Genomic DNA, 16956 nt, shown 5'->3' with positions numbered 1-16956 from the left:
ACCACCACACTTTGCCTTTTAAAAGAAATGCCACCCACATTCAGAGACACAAGTGCAGCAGTTTGGTGAGCTTTTACAACCATGTTTTTTTTTTTTTTTTTTTTTTTTGGTTTTGTTTTTTGGTTTTGTTCTGTTTTGTTCTAATTAAATGTATCGTCCTGGGAACCGCAGCCCATCGCAGCCTGACTCCAGTTCCAGGAAATAGATTAGCAAAGGTCTGTTCCGCTCAGCTCAGCCCGCGCTGGGCTTCCGGGCCCCCCTCGGGGGGTGCAGGTGCATTACTCAGAGGTGCTCACACGCTTTACTCGACCTCTCAGGAGTTCTCTTATGTCAGAAGTGTATGTCTTACAATGGGTTGGGATGGTAAGTAGCCTCTTTTATTGAGTAATTCAATTATCTCCCTCTTTTCCGTCCCTCTCCTGCCTGCCTTCCTCCTCGCCTTTAGATCAAAGTGATGCTTGAGAGAGTGAATTGGTATGTTCAAATCAGGATTCTAGCCCGGTTGAGCCCTTTTTTAGTTGCACATCCTTTCGATGTTTAATTTTTAAAAATATGACGTACACAGTTTTCTAAAAAAAAGAAAAAAAAAAGTGTTACTGTAACATGACAAAAACCTAAGTAAAAGGCCCCTATGTATGTTTTCAAGCCCTTGGTATGGTATACCTTCTTGTCATTTCAATTCATTGCTTTGTCTCCAGCCCTCATCTTTGAAGAAAGTGGATACTTCAAGTCCATTTGTAGGAGACAAAGTTACTGAATCTGGTTTATGATACCTGCATTCAAGTTAATGCTCTCCCTCCCCTTTGCCCCACGTCCCCCCCAAAAGATTGTGGTTCAAGTAGACCCCATTTTCTCATTTTACTCCAATGTCTCTTATGGTGATGGACGTTGAAATTAAGCAAGTCATTTGTAAAGTACTGTTGAAGCACCAAATCTGTAAAGTGTCAATACCCAGTCTCCTCTCCTTGTCTCCACTGTTCTTTGTTCGAAAGCACATGCCTGATCGTGAAAAGTTGATGCAAACGTGTTACACGCCCAGTCATGGTGGAGAGAACACTTCCCTCAGCCCCCAGTCCCCCTTCTCTACATGTACAAGGAAAAAACCGCGACAGAAATGACTTGCAGAACCAAACACTGTACTTCTGATGTGTTTTACAAGCATAAGTTCTCCCGTTAAAAGACAAAACACGTTGAAGTTCTGTTTTCCCTCTTGTCCACTTTTGGTCCCCGACATACTTGGGTCGAGAAAGCTTTTGAACACACAGCCCTCTTCCACTCCCAAAGATCAGGTTTCCTTTTTTTCCGCTCTTGGGAGAAGAGAAAGTTCACTGCATTCAGATGAGGAAACCTGTAAATTGCAATTCCGCGGGCCACTTGTTCTTCCTCTCATTGTGTTCACAACCTAACTGCTGGGAAGTGATGACCTTAGGTGTGTAAAGTCTATTGTGGGAGAAAGAAATGTCCACACAGTACAGTGTCCTGCAAAAAAAAAAAAAAATGATGTCTGAAGCACAAACTGAACACACTTTCCAGGGCGCAAGGTCAGCCGAAAATGAATTGCATTTAAAGTTTCCCCTCCTTTGTGAAATTCCTCCTCCAGGAGCCAAGTGCAGAAACCCCCTGCTATAGATGAACCTTCCAGGGTTCAGGAGCTACGAAGTTGCGGAGGGATGCTAATGTAACTTTACTTTGAAATGTTAAGGAAATAGGATTTCTTTTCTCAGAAGTTGAGCAGTCCTATATCGCATTTAAAAACATTTCCCTAAACATTTAAAAAGCGCTCAGGCATATCCACACAAGGGTTTGTTGTTTTTACATTCTCAAAGGAATCTCCTGTATCAAACCCAAGAAACCCCAGTAATTATGCCAGACTGTTTGGGTAGCCTTTGTTTTTGAAATGTCACAGTACTACTGCCTTTTTTCTTCCCAAAACTGATGTACCGGTATTAGTTAAAATTCAAATTAATGGATGTTGCAAAAAAAAGAAAAAGAAAAGGGTGTCACTCAGAATACCTGATTTAACGGCAACTCTCATACACTTGTAAAATTTTGTATTCTCTGGGGAGAGGTTTACTCCGAAAGCAGTTAAAAATCTCCCAGTAGAATAAAAATCATTCTGACCAGGAAAACATGGATATTCTGGTCCTTAAAGCCCCTATTTTTCTTATTCCCCTCAAATTTGCTCTTCAAAAGAAAATAATAGGATTCCCCCCAAAAGGGCTTTCTATTTCACATTCTGTCCTGTCTCCCAGATAGGGTTTCATTGAATTTTTTGATCTTGAGAAGCCAGCATTTTGTTTTTACATAGAGCTACTTTCTGAAGCCACAAAGGTGGCCTTTGCTTCGCCAGGAAGGCTGTTCCCCAGGGAAAACTTGGCACCTGGGGAAATGAAGGCTTTCCCAGGTGTTGCGTACCTGGCACGTTAGAGATGAATGGTTGACTCTGAATTTGTATGCTCCTGTCCAGTTGAATAGGGACAATTTCTGTATTGGGCCGGTTTATCTTTAATAATGCCTCGACCTCTGCTCCTTTCTCTTAGATCTTTTTTCCCTTTGCTGCTAGAAGGGAAATGGATGTCTCAGGGTTGCCTTATTCCGTTAACATTTTTGTGGCTATTGCGTCCCAGAACCACCTTGTATAGGCCAGATCCAGATGCAGTCAATACGTCGATGGTGAAAATTGCTACTGAAACTATTGCCAGGCCTCTGTGAATACCCTATTCCAGACAACCTAATTCTGGTGCCTGTGGATACCTTCTCGGACCAGAGGGAGTGGTTCTGACCCAGGTTAGGAGGTTGAGTGACAGAAAATAATTCAGAGCAAATAATGAAATCGCTAAGTTTTTAAACGAGCAAGGCGTTTGCGTGTACCGTGGCAACGTTTCTGACCTAAGGAGGAGAGAAAAGGATGGATTCTGAGATTTCTGGCAGTTGGTATTTAATAAGCTGATTCAAGGACCCGTAGCAGCCGTCTGCTTGTAGGTGGAGGGGATCCTGTCAGAATGAGTGGTTTGAGGCTGGTTTCATAATTAAAAACTAATGGAAAGAGCGGAAAAGCTGCCTCATTGTCTGGGCTGCATATGAGGTTCATTTGGATAAATTAAGGTAAGACGTCGGGGGAGCCAGGTTTCATGGATTTGGGTTTCTAAATGTTGGCCTAGTCTTCGCTGCAGACCTGTTTTGCTTTTGGTAGTTCACAAAGATGCCGTTTTGAAGACTGTGCGGTGTGTTTTTTTCCATTTAGTAACGATACGAGGTTACATGGGCAGTTTTTAAATACATTTCTGACTCAGTTGATGGCAAGATGAACGTCGTCACATCCTGCTGCTGGAATAATTTTTTAGCAGAACAGAGGTTATTTGCTTAGAGGTTATTTGGCCTTCTCCTGGCCAAAGTGCTCTGGATAGAGGATCTTGTGTGTTTTTTGTCATTTCATATGTGTCTGTTGGTGACTCAGCTCTCTTGTTTGTAAGGCAAGCGGTGACATCTTCCAAACATCGAGGGGCAGCAGGATATGAAAGGACAGTGTGGGCTTTGGCGGCAGATAAGCCCTGCCGGCAGTGTACGGTGGGCACAGATAACGCCCACTTCTCGGGTCATTGCAGTCAAATGGGCATATGCAGGACACCCACGCAATGCCTGGCATTCAGTGAGTCTTGGTTTCTTTGTCTCCCTGCTGTCCCTACTAGAGAAAAATTGTCAATAGAATTTGCAGGCCGGTGGGTAAACAGAAGTCAGAATAACATCTGTGTTCTTGAGGGAAGTCTTGTCTTCCTCTTTGTAGGTTTCTGGTCAGCTTATTCAATTGCAAGGAGCTGACCGGGGTTGAAACTAAGTGGGAGCCATCTTAGGGCATTTCTTGCTTGCATCATGTCCTTATTATAGATGCTAGAACAGTCATGCTGTCTTAAGCTTATGCTGACTACCTTCCTGTGTTCATCTTTTGCTGTTAGGATCTGAGTCTGCTACAGCCTTGGTAGGCCTCTGGCGCCTCACCCACAGCTAGGAAGTCACATCACCTTGAGCAAGTCCTTTACCCTCTCCAGGGCCTCTTAGAGAACCGAGCCAGGACTGTCCTACTCTCGGATTCGTCCACCCCATGGTAACTCGGCTGAGTCAGTTAAGGTTTTGTTCGTCCATTCTGCAGCCAGGCTTGTCCCGTGCTTTTCTTGGAGCAGAAAAGTTTTTGGCAGGTGCAAGGAGCTCTTCTCTCCTTTGGACTTTATTTAGAGTTGGGCGGAGGTTGGTACTGCCTTTAACAGGCCTCATATTTCCTTGCCGTGCCTGACCTACCTTCTGCAGCTTCTGGCCAGAGTAAGGAGTGGCTGCTATTTCTGTAGCTCCCAGTACCCGGCTGCAAGGTAAATGCCTTAGAAATGAGCTGTAAGGTCAGACACTATGTGGCTAGGTCACGGGCAGATCCATCAGAGAAACCTTGCTCAGCGGCAAGCTCAGCACCTGGTTCCCTTGTCCCAGAAACTCCCAAGGCCATAAAGCCGAATACAGCATGGCTGCTGCCTGCTCGCGCCATCCTCTTCTGGTAGAGGGAGGGTGGGAAGTGGTGAAAGGCCAGGAATGTGGGGCCCAGGCTGGAAGAGACTCCTCAGTCTGTCAGTTTCCTGGCCCTCCCAAAGGTGCGACAGTGCTGAACTGTCACGTGAAGATCCTCATGTCCTGCCGGGGGCCCTCTGAGTGCGTCTGCACTGGCTCACGTCAGCTGTCTGCGGAGAAACTGAAACAGAGCTGAAGTCACTTGTCCAAGGTCACAGGGCTAGTGGGTGTGGGGGCAGAGTTAGAACCCTGCAGCGTGTACTGAGCTCTGTACTCAATATGCTGTCCTGGATCCTGTGGTATTTTTCCAACTGCAGCATTCAGCCACCAGTGGGATGTGATGTCCATTTGTTGATTTGTCTCCTACTTTTGAAAAATGAAATGGAAGAGGCTAGAAAAAGCAGGGTACAGCAAAGGTTCAAGGTGACTTCGTGAAACTTTTGAGAGAAATGTAGAGGAGATGTGGGTCAAAGTCAAGGTTTGAGAACCACTGCACATAGAATAGGATGGGGCAAACTGTGGCTCTCTGGCCAAAGCCAGCCCACCCACCCTGTTGTAAGTAAAGTTTTAGTGGAACACAGCTACACCTATTCGTTTCTATCTTCTGTGTCTGCTTTTGTGCTAAACAGCAGAATTGAGTAGTTGGGACAGAAACTGCCAAACCTAAAGTATTTATTTAATCTCTGGCCCCTGCACTGGTATAATGTGCCTAGTGCCTGGTACGTCTGCACAGCAGCTGTGGTCCTCACTTTTGTTGTGGTGGTGGAGGTGGTGGAAAAGAATGGGAAGGAATACAGGTATTCCCTTTAAAATTGGCCCCAGAGAGAATGGGGTGTGCTACTGCCCTTCTGGGACCTGCTGTGGTTCCCGCATCCACGTTCCACTCCTCCCAATGGATGTAGACACCCAAGCCTGGGCTTTCGAGCCTTTAAATTGAAGGGATTTTCATTCATTAGAAGTAACTGGAGACTCTTGAAGGCCCAGTGTAGAAGTGGATCGCAGCTAACATTCCCACATAGCCTGACCCAAGGGAGCTGGGCCCAGACGCCAGTGTCACTTGGCTAAATGTCTGTTGCAGGTGGCTTGGAGAATTGCCCTCCTCATTTTCCTAGCAGACACCAGGGCTTAGGTTTCCTTGGGATTCCAGGCCCTGCCATTGCTCAGGACACCAAAACAATCCTGGGAACCGCAGCCTCAGCAACAGAGGCAGGCCGGATCCCTGGGGTGGAGGGGCCACTGGTGGCCACTTTTATCCGTTCCCTTGATACACCCATCATGGATGGTTTATCATTACTCCCTCTCTGGCCTATCAGGAAGCTCCACTAACACTTGGTGAATGAGTTTGCAACTAAAGACAACCCCTCAATGACTTCGTGAGAGTTTTAAGTGATCCAGGTTGCTGCCTGAGACATGACCCAGTGTCTATGTTGATGACATTGACAAAGAGGGTGTGGGATGCTGAGATTGATGCTGTGGGTGTGTAGAATCTATTCCCAGCACCTGCCCAGTCTGTACCTGGCCCTGTGCTGGGCTTAGGAAACTTGGGAGTGACTGCCAGCCTCTTTCTTCTCAGCCCTCCAGGAGCCCACAGGTGACCAGAAGTTAATAGCTGTATACAGATAATTGCAGTTAAAAAGTTTTTAAAGGTTTCAAATGTACTAAATCTCTTTAAACATCCCATATTTTAATGGTACACAGTGCTTTCACTTGGCATCAATTAGGAGTTGGTTTTGAGACAATTCATTATTCCACCAGCTGGGATGATTACAGATGTCTCCATTTCTTTGGGGTGACTCTGCCAACAGGGACAGGTTCCATTCTGTTCCAATTTGTGTGGCTGTATATGTCCATGTAGCAGCACAGAAAGTGGCTCTACTAGCTAACACGTCGTTACCATATTTGTCATGGAAATCTGGTATTCATTTCTGGTGACTCTGCCTTGCCATTATCTGCTGAATGCTTAGAACTGGGAGACGACTTAGTGCATTTTTGGCCAATAGAATCATCGTGAAGCTGTCAGGACTGCAGCTGCGGGTTGTTGGAAATTCGCATCAAGTACCCTTGCAAAGAACCAATTGCAGTCCTTCATAAGAAATTCTTTAGTGGTGTATGAAGTCATAGGCCAGGTATTTTTTAATAGAAAAATGTTAATACTTTGTCTTGGTTGAATGAAACCACATTGATTCCTCTGAAAAGATTATAAGCAAGGAGAAGTCCTAGTTCACAAGTTAACTGGTTAGATTTTCCGATCTGGAATGATAGACATCGCTTGTCCTTGGACGCCAACCAGCATCTTTCCAGCTTTAAGCAATCTGAAGCATCGTTGGCGTGAGAAGGTTAAGAAACTCTTTGTTGCTGAGAAGCAGATTTCAGAGGTTGATTGTCTGGAGAAACTTGGATCAGAGAGAGACCTTTATCAAGCACATGAGCTGTTTTCAGAACCAGAGAACGAGTGGGAGTAGAAAAATAGCTACTCAGGCAAAGACTATGACACTGGCTCTAAGATCCTTGTAGCAGGCCGGGCTTTTCCTTGGCCAGCTTGTTTGAAGCTCTGCAGAAATGTTCTGTTTAAGTGGGTTGTGTGCTCTGATGAACCCCAGTGCGGACACTCACTTGGGGGGGTGAAGCATTCCTTCTAGCATTTAGGGGACTTTGAATTTCTTTCCCTTGGATTCTCATTGCTTTCTGTCCGTCTTTGGATAAGTCTCATTTGTTTCTTTTGTTTGTTTTTTAATTTCTTTATTGATTAAGGCATTACATATGTATCCTTATCCCCCCCATTGCCCCCATCCCCCCACTCTTGCCCTCACCCCTCTGTTGTCTCTGTCCATTGGTTAGGCTTCCATTGGTTTTTCACTAGGATTCCTTGGGCCTTTCTGTGTACTTCTTATTCCCTTAACTATTCCAGTGTCTTTGGTCAGAGTTGTTTTTTTTTTTTTAAATATATTTCTTTATTGATTTTAGAGAGGAAGGGAGAAGGAGAGAGAGATAGAAACATCAATGATGAGAGAGAATCATTGACTGGCCGCCTCCTGCACACCCCCCATCGGGGATCGAGCCCGCAACCCAGGCATGTGCCCTTGGCCGGAATCGAACCTGGGACCCATCGGTCCACAGGCTGATGCTCTATCCACTGAGCCAAGCCGGCTAGGGCTGGTCAGAGTTTTTAATGTCCCAATTCCCCGCATTTGATGGTTGCAAGGATCGCATTGGCCTCATGTCTTTGCGTAGGGATAGTTTTTACTCTCAAGCATTTGTTCTGGGCTAGGTTGGTGGTAAGCACTTGACTCACATGGTCTCAGGGAATTCTTCCCACAGGAATTCCATCCATCCTGGGGCCCCACCACCGCCTTCCCTTCACAGTTGGAAGGGGAGCAACAGAGTGTCTAAGGAACTTGCCCAGTGTCTTACTTAGTACCTCCCTTTGGCATTTCTTGGAACACTTTTATTTAGGATATTTTCTGTCTTATTTTTTCCAACTCAATTATAAAATTTAGGGGAGGAGTTGTTTTATCAGTTGGCCTGATTAGTAAACTACTCTTCCTCAGGTAATTTCTAATTGTTTCAAGGGTAGCAGTTAAGAACTGGGCCTGGAGTTAGAAAGTCCTAGATTCTGGCTCTGGTTCTGCTTCTTCCTGCTTTGATCCTATGGGTGAAATTTCTTCCCATCTCTGAGCCTCAGTTAGCTTTTCTGTAAACTGGACAAACTAAATGAATCACTGTGGAATAGGTTTGTTAACGGGTTTCAGAGCGAGCTCGGTAAAGCGGGGAGAGCTCAGCCGCCTGGTGCCTGAGTAAGCTTTTTATTATGGAAATTTTCTAACAATCAAGAGAAAAGAACATAGTATCATAGATCACCATATACCCACCACCCAGTTTGACCGATGATATACATCCTGCCAGTTTTGGTTCATCTCACCTACCTCCATCTCCCTTGCATAGTTTAAAGCATGGAAGTTGCTGCTACAGAATGTTTGGAATGAATACTTCCTGCTGCACTAATGCGTTCAGGCATTCATTCAACAAATGTTTACCCACATTCTATCATGTATTAGGTAGGGTTTAGGCACTGGACTTTATAAGACTCTGAGGTACCCAGGCAGGTGTTGTAGTTAAGGAAACCAGGGCAGAGAGGTGAGGCCCCCCACCCAGGACTCCAGCTCTCTGCTGGAGATTTAACTTCCTAGGACCTTGACACTCCCATTACCTTGCTGAGATTGTCCCTACTTAGGGCATCTTTTAAAGCTTTTTATTATGGAAATTTTCTAACAATCAAGAGAAAAGAACATAGTATCATAGATCACCATATACCCACCACCCAGTTTGACCGATGATATACATCCTGCCAGTTTTGGTTCATCTCACCTACCTCCATCTCCCTTGCATAGTTTAAAGCAGTTCCCAGATCTTACCTCGTTTCACCATAATCATACCTAACAAAATTAACATTAATTAATATTTCAAATACCCAGTCCGGGGTCGGATTTCTCCAGTTTCCCCCACATTGACTTTTGGCAGTAGGTGTGTTCCTGTCTGGGTCCTGGCATGGGGCAGGCTGTCCTGCTCTTGTTGAAGTGAGGTGTTCAGCGAGCTGGTGACCCGGGTTGCTGGTGGTTGGGCTTCTCTTCTGTCATTGGTCTGTGCTTGCAGCCCTGGGGGCATCCGTGATGTGAGCATGTTACCATGGAAATAGTGCGATGTCACAGAGCCAGTTATGACCACAACTGGGAGTGTTGAAGGAAAGAGAGGAACAGAGCCCATTTGCTCTTGATTTCTGGTCGATGAACCTAGGTTGTAAGGACACTGAAAAACATGTGCAAGACCCAAAGGTTTATTTCCAGAATTTCCTGCCTCTGAAAATCCCTCAGTGAGGTTCCCCCTCCCAGGGGCTGTTTCATGTCTTAAATCAAGGGAAGGTCTCGGCCTTCTGAGGTCTCAGCCACGAGCCCTGAGCCAATTTTCTAAAAGGAAGCCTTCGATCCTAGTAAACGACTGTCCCACAGGGTCGGATTTGGGGTTCCTTAAACATTTGAAGAGGCAGAGCTTCCTTGTAATTTTCGTAATTTTGTCCCTAGTTAATGGGTCATTCAGAGCCTACCCAGGCAATTTGTTGAGAGTTTGGGCAGTTAATGATCATAACCCTGACCTTCACATTAACCTAGCCGTCTCTTGTCAAGGGCTCTCATGATCTTCAGGTAATAGCCACTGCTCCCATGAGTTTCCATCTTTGTTGTTTTCTCTCTCTCTCTCTCTCCTCCCCTCCCTTCCTCCCTCCCTCCCCCCTCCCCCCTCTCTAAGCCAGGTGGATTCACAAGCCCAAGCCCCTTTGAACTTCCATCCCTCTCTTGTCTAGAGAATTTCCATGTTGCCAAGCTTTGTGTGAGGCACCTTTGTCCCTTCTCCCTAGGGCTCAGCTCTCCCTGTGCTTTCCCTCCTGGTCAGTCACTTGGTTATTACTCTCTGGTAGCCTCTAGATTAGAGCTGAGAAAGGGGAGATGTCCATTTGTCAGTTTCACCAGGATTTGTTAGGAGAGGATGGTATTGGATCAAGAGAAGCTGGGACCTTGTTGGCCAGCAGTTAGCAGTGGTCGGTCCCAAAGGGAAGTTGTCTGTAGCTTTTCCTTAGAGAAATGCTTCCCAGTGAGCATTCAGCCAGTAATGTAGAGTTAATCTATGCAGAGGCACATTCATGCTAGCTGGTTCTTAAAACCGGTAGCTACTGTCTGTCTGATACTTCCTCTGTGCCTGCCTCCATGTCAAGGGCTTTGTCCATCTTATCTCCTTTAACCCCTTGAGGTGGGTACTATAGTTATCCCATTCTGCAGATGAGAAAACCAAGGCTGGGGTTATGTATACCAAGAGTATACTCTGGGGAAGAGGAAGAGCTAGTTGAGTTACTTGGTCTGCAGAAAAAAAGCCAGATGCCCAAATCTGTAGGCTGGTAGGTGGGGCCAGCCTACTTTGAAACTCGGAAAAAGTACTGTCTTTGCCAAGCCCATGGTATGTGATTGAACCCAACATGCTTGTCTGTCCTGTGGCTGAATGGGCATCTAGATATATTCTTTGACCTGAGAGGAGGAGCTGGCTGTCACCAGCTCTGCTAATGGAAACTTAAATGCCCCGGAAGTTTAGTCTAGGAGTTGAAAGGCAGATCTGACTCTAGGCAAGGTGGTGACTTCTTCCCAATTCCTCCCAGGTGCCTGTTGCAGGCACGGCTGGTTTCCTGTCCCCGATGGCTCTGGCAGGTCGGCCCTGCTGCAGCCGTCCTGGGGCATTGCTTTGGGAATTAGGTGGTCTCTGCCCAGGCCGAACGCTGCAGGGTTTCTCCTGCATGCTGGTCTCAAGAGAGCTTGATTGAAATGATTAGCGCAGCGGGGCATCCCCCACTTTTCTTGGGGGATTATGTCGCAGTCTATTAAGCGTGCTCCCTCGGTATTTAATCCCGCTCTGACATGGATTTTGCTGGCAGCCTGTGAAGTGGCGCTGCTTAAACCTGGTTGCTGTTTTGTGGAGACTGCCTCTGTGCAGTCCTTTGGTGGCCCTCAGGGTTTCTACCTGTCCCACTTAGTTTGATTTTCTTTCTGTTGGACAGTCCGAAGGAAATAGGCCCCGTATTCATGCAGGACATTTAGCTGGGACTCCCCATTGTTAGCAGAGGGCATCCTCTCAGGTGAACAGAAGTTTGCCTAGGGCTCTGAGGAGTTTTGAGAGCATGGGGCGGCCAGATGGCACAGAATGCACAGTGGTCAATCGAATGTGATTGTCCCAGCGTCCTCTCCAGTATCCTGTTCCCCTTCACAAATCACCAGAGATTTTTTAAAATCCTATTTCTTTTTCAGCTTCTCCCAAATCTAAGGAAACAAAGTTTCCAGTATTCACTAACCCGTTTTGTAAAACATTGTGTGAAAAAGTCCTATGGTAGTTTCTCAGCCCAGATATGATGGGGACTGTTGATATAGATAACACAGAGAACTCTTTGGCTGAAAGTCTTTGTGGCGTGGACCTGTCTTGGTAAGTCCTTTGGCATTTGGAAGGCTTGCTTCTGCAATCATTCCTGATGATGGCAAAGGCTTTGGAGTTGCTTGGGTGGTCTTTTGTGGTCCCACCCTCACGTGTCAGATGTAGAGCAGCCTGTGCCTTGGTCTAAATCAGTGTGCAGCAGCAGGAGAGGGATGGAGGCCTAAGCTGACCCTGGGCAAGACCTTCGCCTGCTGTGCCCGGGGTCCTTGCCCAGGAGCGGGCACGGGTGCGAGAGTGTCGGGAGGTGCCAGCCACCCTGGCTCAGCTGCCAGAGACCTGTATCACAGAGGCTTCCTTGTGGACTGGATTTCTTGTAATTTGTATCTTTTCCTGTTTGGAGAATGCAGAGAAGGAGGTGCTCAAGGACCTGGCACAGAGAAGATGCTCAGGAATGTTTGTGGCACTAAGTAGGCGGTGATGAGAGGTCTCCCCCTTCCGCCTCACTGAGCAGGAAGGACAGTGGGCTTAGGGGCGGGAAACAAGTCCATTCTGGTGCCTTTCGTGTCACCCCGGCTGTCTGACCTCGACTAATCCCCCCTCACCTACTCTCCCTCCTGTTTGAAATGAAAGGGTGATGGCGTCCCACTATCCCTTCTGCTCTGCGGGCTTTCTCCTGGTTCCAGAAAGCTCTTTTGCTGTTGGCAGTCTTGGGCTTTATGTCTTTTATCTGGACTTCTAGGAGCCTAGGCAGTTCCTCTCGAACTGTGTTCCCTCCATCCCTGTCCCGGGATTCTGGGTACTTTATGCCCGTGTCCCTCTCAGCTTTTTCCTTTCCAGACTGAAGTGTTGAGAGGGATGCTCTTTATAGCTTTTCTTCGTGGATACCAGCCTCTACCTCTCCCGATCTGTCTCTGGGCCTCCCCCAGCTCCCTGTGTGTCTGCCTGTCTGGTCTGTCTGGCTCTCCCGGTGTTTCTCCTGAGGTGTGGTCACCTGGCCCGCCCCAGTGTTCCCCTCAGGCACACATCTTCTTGTCTCCAGAAACCACTCTCCCAGTGACTTCCCCAACTCCAGACAGCAGGAATTGGCCGTGCCGTTGAATAACAGCGTCTCCCTTGGGTTGGTGAGCTGGCCAAAACCAGTTTCCCCAGTCAAGTGGCACTTTTGCTGTGGGTGAGGCCATTCCAGCAGAATTGCCTTCGTCCCAGGAGAGCTTTGCTTGGTGCCACCCCTCGTTCTGTGGGCCACACCCCAGCCGGAAGGTGCCTCACTTGTCAGGAATGCTGCCTTCTCCAAAGTTTACTGGGCGTCTTCCTGTGGGGCCAGCCCAGGGCAACCTGGCCCTTTACAAGGAAACAACATGAGAAGCACATGGGTCATCTCTCTGTGTTGTTTCCTTTGAAACATTCAAGTTCTGTGTCTAGCATTCTGTGTTTGAGAGCTGCCCCTGACCTCTTGTGGGGCTGGGCCACTTGTTTTAAGCTGATCTGACCCCTCTGAACTGGGAATGAGAGTGTACACAGCCCTTCTTGAAGGTTTTGATGTTTAGGGAGCAGCACCAAGGCAGACAAAGGGAGCGACACAGTGGAAGGTCTGTCAGTTCGTTGTTTCCCCGCAAAGCCTGAGAGAGCCGGGCGCTCCCGGGCCAGCTGCCTGATGAGCTTGTTTCCACCCCGACCCTGGGCCCATCTGAGCGGCCGAGGCCTTTTCTGCCCAGATTAGTTCCCTTTGGTAGCCTTTTGGGCCCCTTCATTACATTACTCTGTTATCTTCATTTGGTTTGGGTCCTGTTTCATTGATAAAGAAGTCATTTTTTTATGCCCTCATACATACTTTTCCATGTCATGCATGAGGAACTTTGGAAACATTTTTAAATTTTTATTTATTTTTTTAAAACCAGCTTCTGTGCTTGTGAGTACTGTGTCTGTGGGTTTGGCTCAAAAACTGGATTCTTTTCCCAGCTATTCCTTTCTTAACCCTGTTTATCCCCAACCCTCCCACCCCATACCCCATAGATACTTAGACATTTAGAGTCCTGTTCGCAGCATCTGTCATGTCAGGAGAGCGCTTTTTTAATAACTAGGGGTAGGGTGGTATTGGGGAGAGTGGAAAAGTTAGAAAATCTAGACTGGGGGCCAGAAGGGATACCCAGAAGTGAGGCAAGTCAGGTGGGAAACAGGGTGAGCTGCTGGTGGGGGCTGACCCCTCTGCAGGCACTCTGACTGCTGTCATGTGAGGACCTCACAGGGGGTCTGAGGCCTGGGACCCTTCCCCTCACACCTTTTAGCCACTTAATCCCCCCCTGCCTCCAGCCCAGAGCCATGGAGCTGAGGGTGTGGGTCAGACCCCAGAGCCTGTTCACTAGTGTGTCCTCGGGCCTGCCTGGGGGTAGGGCCCAGGAATCTGCAGGCCACCCCTGGATCGGAAGCATGGCCTTCTCTCCACTGTGCACAGCTACCACCCTCAGCTCACAGGGCACATCCATAGCTCTGGGGCCCAGTGGCGACCCCAGGCCACTGCGCCTGGGAGGGATGCTGGTCCCTGTTCCGTGAGAGAAGCAGCCTCTGTGGTCAAGTGCATCTCAGAAGTGCCCTGAAGCCAAGATGCACAGGTTTCTTGACTGTAGGACTTGCGGGAACTTCTGTTACAGCGTTAAGCATTGTGGTTCCCCAAGGTGGGGATTCCCTCAACTAACTTGACCACAGAACCTCGTCACTTTTCTTCTTAGAATTCTAGTCCTAGGGAACAGTTTGGGAAATATTGCTCCTCCCGCTCGGTCCCTGTCCCCTCCCCCAGCCGCAGCCCCAGCCCTAGCCAGGACAGCTGAGAGCAGATGCAGTCCTTTAGGAGGAGGGCAGGGTGGGATGGGGGGCAGTGGACCCCAGGTCCCGCCAAGGCCTCTGGCAGGGATTCCAGGTCCCTTTCACAGCTGTCAGGCCCTCCATTCCTGCCAGCCTTGGCCAGCCCAGAGCCCTTGGACCTGTGTTCCTCTCAAACCTGTGTTCATGCTGGCTTTGGGGTTGGTTTGTAGGGAAGATGGTGAGTTGGAAGAAGGTGAACTGGAAGATGATGGGGCAGAGGAGACCCAGGACACCCCTGGAGGCCCTGAGAGGAGCCGGAAAGAAAAAGGGGAGAAGCACCACAGCGATTCTGACGAGGAAAAGTCTCACAGGAGGCTGAAACGGAAGCGGAAGAAAGAGCGCGAGAAAGAGAAGAGAAGATCGAAAAAGAGGAGGAAATCTAAGCACAAGGTAGGTCCGGAGGGTTCACGGGCCTGGGCCTGGCGGAGAGCCCCAGGGGCCGAGCTTGTCTTGTCAGGCCAAAGAGCACTCCTAATAGTGTTGTTTTTTCCTTCCTCAAATTGGATCAATAGCTCATGCTCCATTGCTGCTAAATGCCCGTAGGTAAGGTGTTTCACGGAGAGCACAGAGCCCTTCCGGCACATTCCAGCAGTGCTGTCCCCGGGGCTGACTGCCAGAGTGACCTGCCTGCAGCAGAATCGCTAAGTGCACTTCCCCTGTCATTGCAGCGCCACGCATCTTCCAGCGATGATTTCTCCGACTTCTCCGATGACTCAGATTTCAGCCCCAGCGAGAAGGGGCACCGCAAGTACAGAGAGTACAGCCCCCCGTACGTGCCGGTGAGTGACTGCTGGTCAGGGGCTCCATGGAGTAAAACTGTGCTTTACTAAGCACCTTGCCCTATGCTGGGCATTCTTGCATGGCACTTGACACGGATTTTAACCTTGCAAGATTAGGTGTTGTCTATATATATATATTTAATGTATTTTTATTGATTTTAGAGAGGAAGGGAAAGTGAGAGAAAGAATCATCAATAATGAGAGAGAATCATCGATTGGCTGCCTCCTGCACATCCCCTACTGGGGATCAAGTCTGCAACCCAGGCATGTGCTCTGACCTGGATTTGAACCGTGACCTCCTGGTTCATAGGTCGACACTCAACCACTGAGCCACACCAGCTGGGCAGATTAGGTGTTGTCTTTATCCCCATTTTACAGGTGAAAAAACCGAGACTTAGAAAACTTCAGCCAGGTTTCACAGCCCTGAAGTGCAGGAATGGGGGTTTGAACCCAGTTCGTGACTGATCTCTATAAGCCATGCTGTTAGCACTTCTCGATGCCACCTTTTCCTGTGGCCTTTGCCGTGTGTCTCCTATCCCCTATCCCCGGGAAAGATGCTGACTTGTCCCTGTCATAGCTGACTGTTTGACACTGTTCAGAAATGACTTTTGTGGAAAATTAGCAAGAGAATGAAATGGTTATAGGAATAAATTATATCTCTGACCTTAAGCAAACATAAAGTTAAATGATCTATTCGGTTAGTATGATATCCATCCCCCCCCCAGCAAAACTGATAAGAAAAAACATTAGCATAGCTTTTTGAGTTTTAAAAATACTTTCAAAGCTAGTAGCTCTTAAAGATGCCCCAGTTATCATATGACTCAGCACCATCCATTATTACAGATAATTTATTGTAAGGCTTAGTTGACATTGATCTAACGGAGATTCAGACTGTAAACCTGAGGGAGGCAGGGAAGGGAGGAAGCACTGTGAGCTTTAATTGGGAACTGGTGTCAGGGCATTTTAAGATCTGCTGAAGTAGTTGTGTGTGTCATTCTACCTATGTTTTGTATTTTCTCTCTCTCTCTCTTTTTTTTTATAATGAGTGTGGGTTATTTAAATTAATAGACTGTTTTTTAAAGCAGTTTTAGGTTCATAGAAAATTAAGCAGATAGTACAGCTCCCTCCTTACCCCACCCCGTTTCTCTTGTTTTTAACATCTTGCATTAATGTGGTTGATACATTTGTTGTAATTGAGGAGCCAATATTGACTCATTATTAGAGATCATACCTTTACATTAGGGTTTTATAGTTCTTTGGGTTTTAACAAATGTATAGAGTATGTATTCACCATGCACTATCATATAAAATAGCCTCAACTCCCTAAAAATCCCCTCTGCTTTCCTCCTCCCTGAGCCCCTAGCAACCACCAGTGTTTTTACAGTCTCTAGAGTTTTGCCTTTCCCAGAATGTCAGTCAGGCTCATACAGTTTGTAGCCTTTTCAGTTGGCTTTTTTCAATTAGCAGCATAGTTTACGGTTCCTCTGTTTTTCATAGCTCCATAGCTCATTTTTTTTAAATTGCTGAATAATAAATGCTCCATTGTCTGGATGTGCCACAGTTGGTTTATCCATTCATTGCCTGAGGACATTTTGGTGGCTTCATCTGTGTGTGTGTGATATATAAAATATATATTTAACTTGATCCCGTATCTCCTGGCACCAGCACACTTTGGAAAGCATCATTTGAAATGGCTTTCTAGTTTGGTTGCCAAGCAGGTAATTAATTGAATTCCAAGACCCCAGGAAACTTTTGACCAGGAAGCACCCCTTCTGCCTACCAGGCCTCCTCCCCAATGAGATTGCTC

At 47.3% G+C, this 16956-nt stretch overlaps 1 protein-coding gene and 1 pseudogene across 1 annotated transcript in view; one reads left to right on the top strand and one right to left on the bottom strand.

Moving 5' to 3' along the window:
• The window catches only part of ZC3H4 (zinc finger CCCH-type containing 4), a 41310-nt gene that overhangs the window by 1168 nt on the left and 23186 nt on the right, over positions 1 to 16956 (top strand). The window contains 2 exon segments of the mRNA XM_014548188.1: positions 14541 to 14760; positions 15039 to 15149. Of these exon segments, the coding sequence (XP_014403674.1) occupies positions 14541 to 14760; positions 15039 to 15149 (331 nt within the window).
• LOC106727877 lies at positions 4592 to 7273 on the bottom strand (annotated as a pseudogene).

This window comes from Myotis brandtii, unplaced genomic scaffold (genome assembly GCF_000412655.1).
Source record: "Myotis brandtii unplaced genomic scaffold, ASM41265v1 scaffold114, whole genome shotgun sequence".
NCBI classification, from domain to species: domain Eukaryota; kingdom Metazoa; phylum Chordata; class Mammalia; order Chiroptera; family Vespertilionidae; genus Myotis; species Myotis brandtii.
This window is presented reverse-complemented; position numbering and strand designations above follow the sequence as displayed.